The 17,543-nt window shown below is 44.0% G+C and overlaps 2 protein-coding genes and 1 long non-coding RNA gene across 11 annotated transcripts in view; 1 reads left to right on the top strand and 2 right to left on the bottom strand.

Annotated features, from left to right (window-relative positions):
• Positions 1-9,285, bottom strand: part of mark2b (MAP/microtubule affinity-regulating kinase 2b) — a 35,106-nt gene extending 25,821 nt beyond the window's left edge. For 5 of the 9 annotated variants that reach the window (XM_041072845.2, XM_029143252.3, XM_029143256.3 and 2 more), the window contains exon 1: positions 8,016-9,285. In XM_041072845.2, coding sequence (XP_040928779.1) covers positions 8,016-8,066 — 51 coding nt within the window. In that variant the 5' untranslated portion in view covers positions 8,067-9,285. The remainder of the gene's footprint in view (positions 1-8,015) is intronic. The other 4 variants (XM_029143258.3, XM_041072847.2, XM_041072849.2 and 1 more) reach the window with 4 other exon arrangements.
• A 77-nt stretch (positions 9,286-9,362) lies between these two features.
• LOC129603854 (uncharacterized) lies at positions 9,363-10,808 on the top strand. The gene is made up of 2 exons (XR_008694087.1): positions 9,363-10,330; positions 10,456-10,808. It is a non-coding gene; the product is annotated as an uncharacterized LOC129603854 (long non-coding RNA).
• Positions 10,809-11,998: 1,190 nt separating this feature from the next.
• krcp (kelch repeat-containing protein) lies at positions 11,999-17,191 on the bottom strand. Its single transcript, XM_029143260.2, has 13 exons — positions 16,914-17,191; positions 16,444-16,605; positions 16,264-16,345; positions 15,955-16,014; positions 15,257-15,479; positions 14,986-15,081; positions 14,126-14,260; positions 13,854-14,041; positions 13,578-13,774; positions 13,402-13,496; positions 13,276-13,330; positions 13,060-13,157; positions 11,999-12,739 (listed from the first exon to the last, which is right to left on the bottom strand). The coding sequence occupies exons 1-13, from the start codon at positions 16,973-16,975 to the stop codon at positions 12,501-12,503; spliced, it is 1,692 nt and encodes a 563-aa protein (XP_028999093.1). The 5' UTR covers positions 16,976-17,191; the 3' UTR covers positions 11,999-12,500.
• Positions 17,192-17,543: the final 352 nt, after the last annotated feature.

Here is a 17,543-nt window from a genome sequence, read left to right as displayed (position 1 = left end):
AGCCAACATTCCTCCTTTCAGTATATGGATGAACCCATCTCTGGTTGCACGCACACACGCATGCATGTGCACACGCACGCACGCGCGCACAGGCACTCGCGCACACACACGCGCGCCACACCAAGTCAAGGTTGTGATGATTGTGTTTCCATGGAGATTTGTCGCTTACTGAATCCTGCGATCCATCTCAATGTTTGTTTGAATGTCCTTTATTCTTCCTTCATTTGCTCTTGCTCCCTCCCACTATCACTCTCCGCTACCCAGCTATTCATCTGTTTATGTTTCTATTTATACTGCTCTTTCATGCCAAGACAGGTTTTCAGAAAAAATATATAAGTTTCAAAGAGAGTTTGTTGTATTTAAATCCGAGACAATAACTCAAACACAATAGCTCTGGGTCCAAGTCCAATTAGGGCTACGACAACTACTAACTAAAACATTTAGGTAAAAATATGAAAGTCCCAGGAGGGTTTGTGTGACACAACCACATGAATGAGAGAGAAATTAAAGGGCACGAATGAAATGTTCAGCAGAAATGCTACTGCACTCATCTGGCAAGTGTGTCAATTCAATACAATAAGACACAATAGGAAGTTAGCTGAAAAGCAGTAGCTGAGCAGAGTTTTGCATAAATGTAAATTTTAGGAACTAATGGTTCTAATGGGTAAAGTTTTTTTCTTAAATGCACACACATCAAACTGTGTAACAAGTAGGACTAATCTACAGGCATTTGAGTTGATGGCTTTCACTTTACAGTTATCTCAGTCTTTTAGTTATTGACATGGCAGAAAATAATTAAAACCACTTCCATGGCTAAAATAGACTACAATAATAAATTAATTGAATAATTGCATATATCAGTTCCTCAAAGAAATTGAATTTCTAAATACGCTCCCTAATGTTTTAGGGCTGATTACGTTGTTTTTGTTATCACTGAAGTGAGCTCCTGCTGGTGCTGGTGCTGTTCAAGGCATTATTGTTTTGGTAGCTACCATATTAAAGTCTTAACCATGAGGATAGAGTAAGGATACAGTACAAAGACATACACTGATCCACACACGTAGCACATGACAGCACATGACAAATGCATACTGTAGAGGAAATAAGAACTGTTATACTGGATGAACCAGTGTACCGGGTGTATACTGGATAAACTAGGATGAGACAACCCCTCACCGGGTGTACTGGCTGCAGCATCAGCCCAGAACAAGCTATTTACTTATTGACTAAACTGGACCATAAGACACATAATAATTTAGTCCATTTAATGTTAGCACACACTTTCACACACATGGCTAAGTCAATTTGTGAAAGGCCCCTCACTTTAACAATGTGGTGTTACGCCAGGTCTCAGTTTGCCGTGAATGAACCGTTGTGTATGTGTTCCCTTGAACTGCATTACCATAACTACCAAGGTATGTGGAAATTTTCTGTGTATCTCAAATCAATTGAAAGCTCCCATTTGTTGTGCTGCCATCAGAGTTGGGACACAGTATACTTTCTCACATGCCCTCATTCTGCTGCTATGCGACTCACACACTGTGTGTGTGTGTGTGTGTGTGTGTGTGTGTGTGTGTGTGTGTGTGTGTGTGTGTGTGTGTGTGTGTGTGTGTGTGTGTGTGTGTGTGTGTGGCACCAGAGTAAATAGGAATGAGAAGCTGATAAGTAAAAATAAAGTTAGTCAATACACATAATTCTTCACAAGACTTCTGAGTAGCTGAAGAGAAGTGATCATTTTTCCTCAGTCTCGCCATTCATCCATTAACTGACTGCAACCACTACAGCAGTGAATGTGCAGTGGCTGGGATGTTTTAATCTAGAGAGAAAACACTGCTTTGACACAAACAGTGTCAGTGGTATAACCATATAACAATCAATTTAGCAGAGGTAAAGTGCAGGTATTTGACGTCTCTAGCGAAGTACTGTATCATATTGAGAAGTCTGTGATTTCCCTATAGGAACTTAAATAAATGCCAATGAGATGTTCAGTTTACAGGTCACCTGTCAGCTGTGTCTTTACTAGTCAGGACTTGAGCTGGCGGTAATTATCAAGCTGCTCGTCCAGGTTGGTTGTGATTCCAAGTAATGGAACTAATTTTATTTCCTGTCTTTTACACTTTTTAATCCAAGACTGGGCTGCGTTTGGATTTGATTGGAAACAAAAATAAGATCTCAGCAACTGTGTGACTTTGTGCAGTGCACCGCCACCCGGTCTTCACTGCCTGCCACAAGGTCAGATGAGCTCACTGCAACCACTGTCAGAGCGGAGACTCACTGATGGTCTATTTCTGATGGGCGATGGTAAAAAAGCAAACGACACGCGTACAGAGAGCAAGCGGTCGAGTGAAAATAGTACTTCATTTGCAGCGCAGTCTAACTGTATAAGCTGACACTGTTCTGTACATTAAGAGTATATAACATTCAACTCTGCACACACTGTTCTAGCAGCAAAACAAAGGCACATTAATACCACTTTGTTGCTGACCAACAGGCACAAACTGTGGCATCTTGGAGAATATTGTTGCTTCTAAAACTGATTTCAGACAATAATCAACATTAATCTTAGTAAAAGGCTTGCCATTTACTTTTATGTTTTATTAGATCAGAACAAAAACAATGATGGCAGACTGGCGTCAGACATCTAAACAGACGCACATCCATGCTGGAAGAAAACAGCGCGCGCTCCTTCACCTGGATGACGTAAAAGCGCTTGAAATCGCAGAACTGCAGTCAGCGGCCACACCTACCGCGCCGTTCAACTGGAAAGGCCAGTTTGTCCCTGCTCCCTCAGACAACCCAACACGTACACAGGAAACTCCGACCTGCACTGCATTGTTAGCTTTAACACCTGGGTAGCACCTGTGTGCCCTGTACTTACGGCTTCACTGGACTAAAGATAAAAGGCAGAACAGGCCATTTCATCAAAATGTAATTATGATCCAATCAACTACAAGCCATGCAGAGTCGTGTGTGTGCTGGCATTAGAACATGAATGATTTTGTGTGTTGAGGCAGGCCCCCTGGTTGGCTTTGTCTTTCTGTTCATCTGCCTAGTGACCGTTTAGGTGAGCAGAGAGGCGTAATGTCTTGTTTCCTGGGTGTAACAGCAATGTGGCACGTTTGCTACTGATTTAATATGCAACGAAGGCCTCACTCAACATGAGCAGAAAGGTGAACACTGGAATACAAAGGCGTCTTCAACACATCAGTGCGCTCGCATGTGGTGCTCCTGGTTCATCTAGTCTGAAATCAAAATCAACAGCTTGATGGGAGAGACGCCACCAGCCTTTCGTATTCCCAAGGTGTCAAGTGAACCGCACCAAACTGTGCGGCGGTACACTCAAATTACCTCAGTCTTTTGTTACTGCACTGCTTGAATTTGTAACTGCCTCCACTGGGCCTAGAGCGAGTTACAAAGGTCAACCTGGAGGAGAAGAAAGTCCCAAACGCAGACATCGACCTATCAAGTCAGTTACGCTTGGGGAGTCTCATTGTATTGGAGATTCACGTGAACAACATTAATACACAGCACAATGGCACTAAGCAGGGGAAGTAACAATTCAGCAGCCATTGCGACACACAAACACCTTCTGTATTTCCTTTACTGCCATTTTTGTTTTGCACAAAGCAATTATTTCCTCACGCGTTGAGAATTTCAGCCTTAAAATTCACTTAGGACAGGACTTAGTTCAATGAGGTAATGTCAAGAATACACACACACCGAGAAGACCTCAAACACATGTGGTCCTCATGTGCAAGTGTTTGTTCCACACATCAGTGCAATGGAACAACAGAAACAGAACCGCTGGCCAGCAAAAGTGGAAGTAAACAATGCTCAGTCCTTATACATTAAGTGCAAACAATTCACATGAAGACATTTTTTAACCACAGCAGCAGAAAGATGGTCGAATGACTGCACTATGAAAAAAACATAATTGGGCTTGTTGCTGAGGAGGTGAAACTACATCCGACAGGTACACTCGTTTTTTTACATCTCTATGTAGGTCATTTCTATGTAAACATTTCAATTAAGCGCTAAAGATAGTGTCATTTTCTCTGTCTCTCTATTTCTACTTATACAACAAGGCAAGCTCTGCCTTAAACAAAAGGGTTTACAGCCTCCTACAGCTCCATGTAAGGAGGATCCAGCTTGCTTGGCTAGTGAGACACAGCACAAACCATGAAGTGGGGGATGAAGCAACAACTGAAGGAGCAGACCAGTATTTCTAGCTGCATTAGTCTTTCATGAGCTGTGCCACGATGAACAGAAAGGGAACACAGTAAAACACAAAATCTGAGGATCAAGTGATCATGTGTGGGGAAGTGCACAGTGGATGAACCCACCGCTAACAATTTAATAAGATGAGTAATAATAAACTATATTAAAACTATCCCACTGATGTAAAAGTTCCTCAATTTACCAGCCAGGATAAACTTGTGTGAAACTGAAATGGAAACATTACTGTACTGTATCTGTCATTTCACACCATCAAAGGTCAGTAACTATCTTCACACTCTACTACAAAGTTACACTTTAGTTTGAGAGTAGTGTAAAACAACAAGCCCGGAATCGTCCATTCAAGACTAGTCAATCAAATTAAACTAAGTCCATGTAAATATTTCAATTTAACGCCTGTCCATTTCCACCAAACAGTTTTGCAAAAGCAATACAAAAACATTAACAAATCTGATTGAAGTTACAAGCTTCTGTCTTGGACACAAATATAGTCAACACTGCCGTCCGGTCCCATTTTGTCCTGTGTCTGAGACCCGACACCAAGAGGTTTCTATACATGGCCTTTGAAACAGACTGTGGTTTGTATCCATACATGACCTTTGCACTACAAACCTGATAAAGGACTATCCATGACCCCAAATTTTGTCTCCCACCCCCAAGTCCTCGCTAGATGTTGTGGGAGTCGTATAGGCCCATTCATACCAACAATAGCACAACAGCAAAACAACACAAAGAGCTTGGTTATTACCAGCTGGTTTGTTAAAGGGTAAAAAACTGGGTCTACCACAAAGTTCAGTAAACAGCTAGTAATCACCAAGATAATGCACTTCAGATTTATTCTCATGTGAGCTTGTACAACTGTGAGCTGTTATTGCAGTGGCGGTCTTAATATGGCTTGTGACATAATACTACACAATACAGAGGTTTAAATGGATACATATGCTTGCAAGTATTTAAATTAGCTGGTGTAGAGTGCTGTTAGATAATGTTGCATGGTCCTGAGCCAAAGACAGTGGCAGGACTAGGTTTTCTCTGTTGCTAGGGCTGTCTGCAGAGGCCACAGAAGCCAAGGAAGCTGAACTGTCTATACACACACACACACATGATAAAACACCAGTGGAGATAGAGGCTTTGTTTGGGTCAGCTTCAGCAGCTGATTTCTACAGTCAACTGTACCGTTCCTGACCTTGGTTCCAGGTAAGGGTGTAGCCATGTAAGAACATGCATGTGTCACACCGCGTATTTCTCGCCTACACCTACCTACTTTCATACCGGTTTAGCCGCCGAGCTCCTTTTTGTACACTGAAAGCAGACGTCCTCTGTGTGAGACAAGCCAGCGCATGCGCATGCAGTGACATGATGGAACCATCACATAACTTTGGTGAGCAGTTTTTGTATTATAATTAAAGTTGTTTATTCTCCATAACCAATAGGTTTTCCTGATAACTGGAAAGAGCAGGCCTGCATTCTGATTGGCTGTTGTGCTGATGTTTACACACCTGGGACAACTAAAAATATTTCAGGTATACAACTACGTAAGAGGTAACGGTGAGGTAATTGGAAAAGACTAATTAAAAAACATTGTTAGTGTCTGCAAATTAATGCTGATATCATAGCTGACAAAGGATTCTCATGTGAGTTCATTTGCTCTTTATATATTGCTGAATTCAAGGCTACTAACCAGCAGCTAAAACAATCCGTCTCTGCATCTACATACATCTATAGATATTCAAGTAACACAAGTACATACCAGTGTGGTGAGACTTGCAATATTACAACATAACAATATTTCACATCAAACTGAAAAGCAGCCTGTGATGCAAGCACATAACCAGGGTGTGAAATGGGCACAAAAGACGCTTTGGACACTTTTAAGCAGTTTAGGTCACAGGTAAAAGACGGAAATGACCTGAAGAATCTGTTATGACTGTGCGACTAGTGCCGTACGCCGTGACTAACACAGGCAACGTCACTGAGACCAATAGTTCCTCTCCGTCGTCTGATATTACTGTATAATGCACACTTTAACTATGGCCGCAGCTGATGTGACCATGTGAACGGCAGCTCTTCTGACCACAGCGCATTAGACATAGTTAGTGACATGAAGGTCTCATCAGCAGCCAGAGAACTTAAGCTAAGCCGCCGTGTAGCAGCACCTCTGTGCAGGACGGAAATGTGGTCTCTGCTTGAACTCTGAATACCCAGAAAGAACTAACTTACTCATTGTTGCACCTATAGTGGGCGCTGAAAAAGAAATTGTCAACAAGTCTCAAAACTACTATTTGTTGTTATTCATACTACTTGTGGGAAGGAGTTCAGTTAGAAGAGCAAACACTGCTTTAATTAGAAGCTGCACAGTTATAAGATCTGAAGAGACTTGTAAAATCATACAGGAGAGAGGTTTGTGGTGAAACCAGTGATTGCATCTTTTTGTTTTGACTACATATATTTGATAAAAACGAGACCTCCATCATAAGACACAAGGTTTAAAAACAGACATGTATTTGTCTATATTTAATACAAGTATAAATATAAGAATTTTTCCAGTTTATCATTAGTATTTACATATTTCTACAGTGATAAATTAGACAAGTCTATGCCAATACAGAGCATCACAGTCTCTTGTCATGAGCAAAGTAAATGGTCACACAACCTAGAGGTACGAAAACGCAAACATTATGCTTTACACACACGCTGACATCATCCACTCTGTAAAATGCCAAAATGGAGATGAACAAACCTTCCACACTGGTGAGCTATTTTGCATTCAAAGATGGACACACCACATGGTGGGTGTCAACAGCTGTCCAAGCAATGGAAGTCATGGTCTATATTAGAAACGAAAACGGCTATCAGGTTAGCCTGTGTGGCTCCACAATCACATTGAACGTATAGATAAAGACGCTGACAAGATTAAGACACATACAATAAGTCTTGGAAGGCGGAGCTCTGATTCACCCTGATAAAATTAATGCACTATGTCCAGCGACTGAGTGGAGGTAGAAACATTTCTCTCCAAACACCAACAATTCCAGGAGTTGATTTAACAGTAGTTCAGAGTTTAGGTTAGCTGTGTGTATGGTTCATTTACAGCTGGACTACTCAGCATTTGTTACAAGTTAGGACTTGTGGCCAAAACGTGCAAATCGACACACATTTTCTGTTAGTACACGACACCAAAATCGCCTTGCACAAACTTGACGGATAATTGTTCTCCTCTGTGATCATCTGAAGGCCATTCTTGAACGAACGCTGTGCAAACCAATACTTTGAATTTCTAAACCAATAGATAATCTCCTTGGGGCGACAACACAAACTAGACTGACTTTTGGAAAACCAGATGATGCTTTTAAAGCTGTCCAGCCAAAGGAACACACACACTTCTGACATCACCGCTCTATATACAGTGATTCCACTGCTTTCTGTACTTTCAACCGCATATTATCCACGTGGAAGCGGCTGACAAGGTTCTCGTTGCACTGCAACAGGTCAAAGTGGTCAAAAGTCAAGTAGGAGGACATGTCCTAACACACAGACTAAACAGAAACCTAAATTTGTTCTCCTGTTCTGCAAGGAGTGGGAAATCCAGCGAGTGCGTAGGCAAGCTGATGAATCACTGCTGTGAAGCGAAGACAACAGACAGGGAAAGCAAAGAGGCAAGCAGAAACCCTGGAAGGCCGAGCTGCGCCTCTGTGCACGGCAGCACTGCGTGATCTAATAAAGCACATCTGTGACTTCACGACAGCAGCATTTTGATTTATTTCTGGTGTACGGCTTACCTGCCCAGCCGAGTTCTCAATGACTTGCACCAATGGAGTCCTTGTTGACATTTTTGAGGAGTAGGAACAGTTCAACGGGGAGGAAAAAAAACACTCTTCTTTAGTCTCTCTTGTGCATTTAAAACGTGGGGGAGCCGGTGTCAGAGGGAGATTTCCAGCAGACGTCCGGTGCTAGCCAGCTAGCAGCACTCAAATCGCTCGCGAATCAACAAGTTGAATCCCACATCAGCGGCTAGCCGAGCTGGCCAGCTAGCTAGGAACTAGCTAGCAGCAACCGCACGTCCCATGTTTGTCAACAAGCGCTAAACGCCGAAAGGCTAATATTTCCTTAATCCTGGGCCTGGGTGGGAGAGCATTCACTTCCCGGGTCTACTTTAACAGTGAGCAGCGGCTGCCGGCGAGCTAACGGCGCGACGGTGCGACGTCCTGGCCGCTTAGCTCCCGGGGCTAGCTCCCAGAAAAAGTTGGGCAACGGCTGCACTGAAACGCGACTAGGTTCGGTTAGGTGGCTAGCACGCTAACCCGTGGGGTGGCTAAGCGGCGTTCGAGGAAGCCCCGACGGCCGTCGAGGTCGACAACAAGTGTTTGTCCAGCGTCGTTTTCGTGCGACGCAGCGTCGCCACTTCGCCTCCTGCTCGGTGGAAGAGCGGCTTCCCTTCAGGGCTCGAACCAGGTGCACAAACTTTCAGGCCAAACTTATTCCCGGCGAGGTCTCGACCTTCCCAGCGGACGCGACACGATTCTAAATGTTCCCAGCGACGTATCCAGGGAATGGTATCCGACGGCTAAAGCAGCGCGGTGTAAAATGCCGCCACGGCAGGTGAGAAATGCCCACTAACTCGCCGCGCTAGCTATCCGACTGGCCGATATTAGCCGATGCAGCTAGCCGATTCGCCGTTTCTGTCGAAGCGGAGCTAGCTAGGTAGCTTCTCCCCCGGCGGCTGCCACGGAGCAGCGCAACCAACTCGAAATCCACGGAAATCACCGGCGCTCTCCGCCGCGCTGCGTGACTGAAGGAAGGTCGTTCGCCACTGCTGCACTGCAGTGTGGCGTTACACCAGCTCGTCCCGTCGGTGCGCCGAGCGCTAATATTCCCGTGACCAGCCGACCGAAGGGGGGGGGGATCATCAAGTTGTACAATCCATCATCGGTAAACTGCGCTTTTCGTCTTCGGAGGTGCGTGTCAGGGCGACAGGGGGGGGGGGAGGGAGAGCGCGCGCGCGAGAGAGAGAGAGAGGCGAGGAGCTGCGCCCGAATGCAGTCTATGCGCACGATCCCGTCCTGATACCGGAACAAGCTCGCGGCAACATGGCTGCTTGCACCACGACTGAAGGAGGAGGACTGGGGAGGGAAATGGTTCGCTCCGCGTTCGGCGGCGCTCGACTCTTTCCGACCTGTTACCGACGAGCGCGATTCGCCCAGGTCGGCGCGAGGCAGGTGCGGCGGGTTGAGTCACTTCCAGGAAACCCGTCCCGCGTGTCATCGGCGTGAAGTTAGAACCACAGAGGCTCGTGTTTGGACGCTCCTGGTTAATTATTGTCCTGCAAATTTACCAGATCACCCGGTTTATAGTCTTCTTATAACTTCTCTATTATGGGTTTGACGTTGGTTTGATTTAAACACATTCATATGTACCGTTTTTTCCGCTCTCCTTAAATGTGGAAACTCCGTTTCTGCAGTCGAAACACGTGATCTGCAGGAGCTAAAAGTTCCTGCAGTGAAGTCATGTCCACCTCATACACTGCTGTAAACCTGGTCTCTGCACAACCTCCCTCAAAATGTATTACTATCCACAATGTATAAGACAGAACTATGTATGTGCTTATTTAGACGTTATTCTCAAAGTGTTACTTCACTTTTATGTCACAATCGCTATATGCCATAAAATGCCTGCTTCCTGTCAACTGAGGATTTAAAAGGAAAATCCTTTATGTAGTTGATTCAAAGACCATAGTCAATTATAAAGCTAAGCTCTGATCTGGCTGATGTTTGCGTTGCACAGCTGTTAAAATAAATACGTGCAATCTGTAAGTGTGACTCGAAGATGCTGACAGCTGGCATAGACATTCTCAAGTTACTTAGCAACAGCCACGGACGGACAAAGATAATATGGCTGCTGTTGGAACTGGGGGGTGGTGTGAAATCAGCACGTCTCCTTTACACAGCGTCAGGACGTTAAAAGAAACACCGGGGGATGAAGAGGGTACGAGGGGATTGTTAGTAGCGACTGGGAGAGCGTCCAGCTGGAAGGATGTCCTCGTGAGTCAAGGGGGAAACAGTCACGTGTCAGAAGGGAGGAGGGAGTACAGTCACAGGTATGTGCACAGAGGACCACACGTCTGTTTCCATACAATCAGTGGCCTATTTACAGTCACTGTGCATTTAAAGCCACTGTACAATTGCAAGATTTACAACGAGGGATGTGTGGGGATTTGTGTAGTGGGGGAACGTGCTCAAGCGTCGCCATCTGCAGGATGCCTGAATACAATGCATCTGTCCGGCTGTCCGTCTGTCCCGGCTCAGAGGAACTCATTTTTGGCTGCCGTGCTCCTGTTTTGCTTTGAAAGGAAAAATGACACACCAAGTAGGAGTTTGAACTGCAGACTGTTAATTGCAGCGGATTCGATGGTATTTTAGGTCTCATTGGATGAACATTAAAAAACACACTGGCCATTTTATCTCCATGGTCTCATTTCATGCTGCCAAATGTTTCTGGCCAGACTGAGCCTGTAATAACAGCTATTTCTAATATGGGCGCCAATGATATCTCTGTAAAGTCTGGTAAACGCCACACTGATATGTCACAGTATACAGTTCTACAAGTGTTCACATCTGTCTTACTGTTGGCAGTAAGAAAATATTGATTTCTGTGGCTTTCGTCTAAAAGACCGGCAGAATGTTCTTTCTAAATGCAGGGGAACATGAATGACCCAGTTCCTACCACTGATTCCACATGAACAGTGCTGAACCTGATGCGGGGGGCATCAAAGGTAGTCCAGGAAATACACATTAAAATAACAACTGACTGATCCATGGGTGCAAGTGTACTTGAAATTTCAAACCAAGGTCAAAAACAAGTTTGTATAAACTGGGCTACAGTCACACAACGTGCTATGTAATGCACTTTAATTGAAGGGTTGAACTGATTAATTTAACCATGTTGCTGGTTAATTCTTAGTTTGTTAATTTTGTTGCATTTGTTATGGTTTGTAGTTTAAATAATTAGACATGAGTCCACAAGTTGCAAAAGCAAAGAAGGAAATGGGTGTGTGTCATTTACACATTTGAGGAAGCTGAGCTTTGCTGCGTCAACAAGAGGAAATGCCGACAGACGTACACCATGTTGGTAAAAAAAGAATACGCCTCTCTTTTATAGGTCTCTTCCATGAATGTCTTTGGTTTTCCAGCTTTAGAGAAGTGAAGGAGGTCAGTAGGTCATAGACACAAACTGCCCACAGCACAGTTCTTGTTACATCATCCCTGTACTGAGCTGTGGCATTCTGTTTCTTCTCAATGTGCAGAGAGGAAGGGTGGGTTCAGTGTCAGCAAATGGTAAACTACCGTAGGTCATTTTTACTTGCTGCTGTAAGACTTTACAACCTAAGCTGCTCCCAGTGAATCACTGACAATTGTAACTGTTTCTACAACTGTAACTAATGCCATCTTATACTGTAGTCACCATCCAAACTTCCAAATGTTTGGGCAGTCTTTTTTTTTTAATCCTGTGCAATATTCAGTCAATCCATGGTGGAAATACCCATCACCTCAGTATGCATGTGTGTATATATATGATACATCTTTATTTTACTTTAAATTGTAGATAATTTTGATCCTGCTCTTGTTTTATACTGCTGCTGCAACGTGGAAATTTCCCCACTGTGGGACGAATAAAGGACTATCTTATCTTAAACTGAAGCATCTGGGCTTTGTGTGAATAGTAAAGAGGTGATGGACATGTCAATATGTCACTAAGGGGGAGAATATCCATAAAAACTGTTTATTAAGTCTTGATAAGTCGTACATCAGGAGATCACAGATACAAACACCTCGTAATTAATAGAATACACTTCATGCACTTACAGCTATGTAGAGGCCAAGTTTCAAATACTGGCAGCCTCTGTTATCAATAACAAACAGGCCAAGAGGCACATATGCAATGCACCAAAATAGAAATGTAAATTTTACCTGAGAAAGAACTTTTAAACTATGTTCATAAAAACTGAAATAACAGCCTTCAAGGCTCTATATTTCATTTAACAAAAATAAAATCTTGTTATAAGACATTTCTTAAATTCTGTTTTCCACTACACCAGAAATCTGATTACATATTTTAAGATCCATATTCAACACAATTCTGCAGAATTATAATCACAACCATTTCTATACACAGATAAAATAAGAAAAGGGGTATAAATAATAATGGAGGTGGTTGATAAACAGCTCCTCATCCTCTCAGGTAGTGAGGATTCACCTCTGACTCGCTCTTCAGACGGCACCTAGCAGCTCCTCCACAGCGACGGTGGTGAGGTCAGAGTAGAAGTTACCCTCGTTGTCACCGCCTCCGAACACCAACAACGTTCCACCGACGGGGACGGGGTCCATAGCCGCGTCTCCGTCATTCTCTGAGAAACGGGGGTGACCTCCCGTCTCCATTGTAATGATGGAGTGGCCCGCCCTGGGAACAGCCAGCTGAGGGAGCTTCACCTCTGTCCAGCTGTTGGAGTCTGAAGCAACAAAGTGACCACATTACTCTTTATGACATCCTGCTAATATGTGCACACACTGCTGTTGTCTGTTGTTGACTCACAGCGCATTAAATGTAAGCATAGAAAAACAACAACAATTAAAACTGAGATATAGAAGCAATGTGTTGTTATCCTGTTTACACAGGTTTTATATTTCAGATAACGTTGTGCATGTGTGTGTGTTTAGTTGAAATCAGTATATTCATATAGTGACAATTCAAAAGAATCCATCTTAAGGCATTACAAAGTGAGGAGATCTTCTAGAAAACTCCCTGGCTTGTGTTCAGTGTGACCATCACCTGTATCAAAGATGAAGGCGTCACTGAGCGCGTTGTTTCCATTGTAGCCTCCGTGGATCAGGAACTTTGTGTCCGAGAGCACAGCGCTGCCGTGCCAGCTGGAAGACACGTTGATTCATGTAAACCAAGACTAAGTGGCTCAGCGCATCCTCATATTAAAGAAAGCTGTCAACACTTAAACCATTGGTTTTGAATCAGAACCTGAGGAGCGCTAACCTTCGAGGAGAGGGAGCTTTTCCTTTTGTTTTCACTGCAGAAAACTCCATCAGACCTTAAAGACACAAAAACATGTTCATGTACTGTATACTATACACTGTATGTGAATATATCAATGTCTCCTACCGAGGTCCAACATGTACATGTCATTGTAGCATACAGGAGTGTCCCATCCACCAAAGACATAGATCTTCCTCTCCTGCATCACACATGCAGAATGGCTGAAACAGGAACATAGAGGGAGAATCAGGGATCTATAAAAAACAAGCTGCTCGGATGATGTTCGGATGAAGCCGCCTTACCCGGAGCGAGGGGAGGGTTTGTCTCCTGTGACTATGGGCTCGTACCAGATGGAGAGGTGGGGGTCGAAGATGTACAGCGAGTCACTGCAGCCGTCTGGCTCCGGGTTGGGACGAGGGAAGACTCCGCCCAACACAAAGAGTTCACCACGAAACATGCTGCAGCTGTGGTAGGCCAGAGGAGGAACCTTACCCTGAGCCTGAGGAGGGCGCGGAGATAGGAACGAGGTGAAAGAAGTCCTCATGGGGGTGTCTAAAGCAAGATTAACACATACTCACCTCCACCATCGACCACTTCCATGTCTGCGTGTCCAGAATATGAACGTCATTGAACCACTTCTTGTTCTTAGAACCTCCAAACACAAATATACGCTTTGAGGCAGGGTCAAAAACAGAGGTGTGGCCGATTCTGGCCTCAGGCGTTGGACCCTCTGCCAGAGTCTCTGCGGCCACCCAGGACATGTCCTCTGTGGTACAGAGGCATAAACACTCAGTCAGGGCAGGGCTTTATTTAGAAATCTGAACTTATTGTCAAACGTTGTTCTACCGACCAGTGCAAAGCTTCCACATGGGATCTTTGCAGAAGTGCATCCTGGCTCCCTGTCCTCCAGCAAGAATGGCTGTTTGAGCATCAATGGGACACAGCGTCTGACCCCAGCGTCCTGATGGGCTGATCAGAGCGGCAACTGAATGAAAAGAAATCTGTGATTAGGTTTTAAATGACTCTAAAATTTAAAAGTAAAGTGTGATTGAATGTGAGACATCAAGAATTACACCTAGATTTAAGGTGGTGTTTTGTTAAAGGTTTCTGTCCAAGTGAACCTTATGTTGTATGTTCACAGTGAAAAGGACGGCCTTTATTAACCTCACGTTCACCTGATGTACCAAAGCAAGAAACTAGTCAAAGAAACCAGAGAAGAAAGACCGATATGTGACCACGTGAACCAATTGTGGAGGTGGTCTTGTTGGCTTTGATGCTTGGATGCACAAGAGTGATTCTGAAGTGCTTGACAGTACAGGCACTGATGTGAAAATCCAAATGTTTGTTTGAACGGTGATCATTCAATGTGGCTTCATTTCAGGGACAGACAAAAAAAGTGGAGCGTCTCATCCAAATGTCAACAGAGTGATTGCACACCTTTCTTAAAGTATCAAAACCCATAAATTCAACATCGCTCCCTGGGAATCTGTAAGCTCCTACCACCTTGATGGACTACAGCCTGTGTGAGTCACGCATCTGTTGCACTCCTGCACTGAACCAGAGTAAGTCAAAGAGAAAACTTCATTCTGAGCTCAGGTGGGCGAACACAAAGCCTCGTACCAGGTCTGGCACCCAGAAGTAAATAAACACAACAGAAAGTAAAGATAAAAGAGGAGCGGAATGGTATGTAATGCGTATGCACAAACCCACCGGCCTGTGTGGGTGTCCTGGCCTGCCTACTCTTCGCCCTGGCTGCACTGTGAGGAGGTGTTTTTCCCACAATTCCTTGCGCATCTTCTCCATTAGCTGTAGAAAAGACATGATAGAAGAAATGGGACACGGTTTACTCCTCCTCCACACTGAGTCTTGCACAAATCCGGTCACACTGAATCCCAAGAAATCAAAAAAACATTATTTATAATCTGGTAGATGTCATGGATTTAACAATTTTACTAATACACAACAGCAGAAGCATCCTCACCAGTCCCCTTTATCTTGGTTGCATCTCCTCCACTGCTGAGCAGCTTCTGCCCTTTGGCTTGACCTCTGGCTTTTCGTATTGGTGTGGTCTTGGAACCATTGGGACACAAGTTCTCATCCTCTCCTGTCTTCAAATCCTTATTTTCGTCATCGTCTTCATCACTCATCTGTGCCCTCTTCCTTTTGCCCTTGTGCTCTTGGGATGTGAGAGGAGCTATGGTTTCCTAAAACAGTTACTTGTGTTACTGTTACTAAACCTGCAGAACATCTGTATATTCATTATGTTAAAACCTGAGCTCAGTCAACCTACAGTGCACAGAACTTTCATGACAGCTTAGATGCTGGATGCATATGAACCCATAAATACTGATGGTTATTTGCATCTGCTATTTAGTAAAACTCTGTTATTTTAAAGCCCAACAATTGTTTTATAGAAACGCTACAGGCCCGCTGCTTCAAGAAATAACAATTCTTATAGAAAATGCCTATTCTAGAAAATTATTCATAGCTTACTGGTCAGTCAGTTTAAGATAACAGCTGTTTTCTTTCGTATCAAAATGTGTTACAGGTAAAGTCAATCCAAATGAGAAACTCTGTTTTTGGTTTGTTTTGCTAAAACTCAATCAGTTTCTGAGAGGAAGTGCACAAGGTATAGGAATGTGTTTATGAAATGATTGTGTTTGACAATAAGCACATTACCTTTGGTGTGTATTCCGTCATGGCAAGCACGAGTTCTGGTTCTGACGAAACTGATTTTCCCTGAAAAGGCAAAAAGAACAAATGCAGAAAATACTGAGACTGAGTCAATAACAAAACTAAAAAATCTGCTTTAAATTTGCTTCAAGGTAATTAATGACGATAGAACCTAAATTCTTTACCATAACATACTCTGATTCAACCTTTTCTGCTCCTGCTTTACACGGTGTTAACCAGCAAACACTTTTTGCTGATATTATTTGTTTTTACTGTTGTGTCTTATTAAGACTGATGTTTTGCTGCAATATTCACCTGGTTTCCTCCCTCCAGAGCCACATCCAGTGTCACACTGTCTGTCCACGTCTCCTCCTCCCACTGCTCCCATGACAGACACCTAGAGGAGAAAATATCATTATTGCAATGTCAGCAAATCACGTGAACAATCTTGGTCTAACTCGGGGGAAAAACATCAACTCTTAACACTCAACCTGCCTGTTATAAGGAGTCAGTTTGCCGATGGTGATGGGCATCCGCTCAGCATCGTTGAGCTCCGCGTTGACGCAGATCCTTTGCCCCCACGGCCCGCTACTGAACAACACCACCTGGTGGACACTTGGGGGAACTGCAACACGGACCTTGCACGAACCATGGGCACTGACACAAAACATTTAGAAAAGAGTTTAAGAACAAATAATAACGAAAAACTATCAATCTATTGCTTTTCAGAAAATATAGCTATGTATAGAGTAGCACGTGTTGGGATGCGTTACACACCAAGATTAAAACACAAGGACATATACGTAAACAACCGATAAAGAGGCGCCAATGAGTGGCAGTAGATGAAGGTTTATGTTCCTATCTGAGCAGCTAGAATAATAAACACGTAATCAATTAAGCACAACAGGCTTCACTTTGTAACACAATCTTAAAGCCAACATTAAGACATTTAATGGTTAACGTACCTCAGTAGTCGTTGAGGCGGTCCGTTCACCCCGAAAACCGCATAAACACCGAAATCCTCCATTTGCGTTTCCCTCCACCAAAATCTATTTCCTCTCAAAGTAGTGAGCGTCGCCCCGCTGTCACTCTCTCGGCAGTAAACATTCAATTATACGAAGTATGTCGCTTATCCTTGAGTGCCTGCAGCCTCTCCCGCCACCGACGGGTACACAGTTTCTAAACTCCGCGCGAGTTCTGCCCCCGAAAGAGATTGGATGCGCCGGTTTCCACACTAGGACTACTTTCACGGACGGAGTCTGCGCCGCCCCTATGCAGAAAACCCAAGGTACACCCAACACGGCTTGTAGTAATAGTTAAACCGAACGCACCACAGGGCGTTCCTCGCTAGCTGCGGACCAATCAGAGGCTGCATTCAGCGGCGATGCGAGGCGCACCTAAAGCTGTGTTCAACAACCACACTCACCACAGTCGTGTTTGTAGAGTTCGATATCACGTCTCCTGTTTGTTTCAATTCAGTTGAACGCGAATTATGATTCTTTTACATATTTTCATACAAAACACACCCGCCAGTCACATGTTTAATCACTGTTGCTCACATGGGTGGATACTGACCAGAGACCTATGTTGTGTAT

Source organism: Betta splendens, chromosome 2 (assembly GCF_900634795.4).
Source record: "Betta splendens chromosome 2, fBetSpl5.4, whole genome shotgun sequence".
NCBI classification, from domain to species: domain Eukaryota; kingdom Metazoa; phylum Chordata; class Actinopteri; order Anabantiformes; family Osphronemidae; genus Betta; species Betta splendens.
The sequence above is the reverse complement of the archived record's forward strand: the minus strand, read 5'-3'. Positions and strand labels throughout refer to the sequence as shown.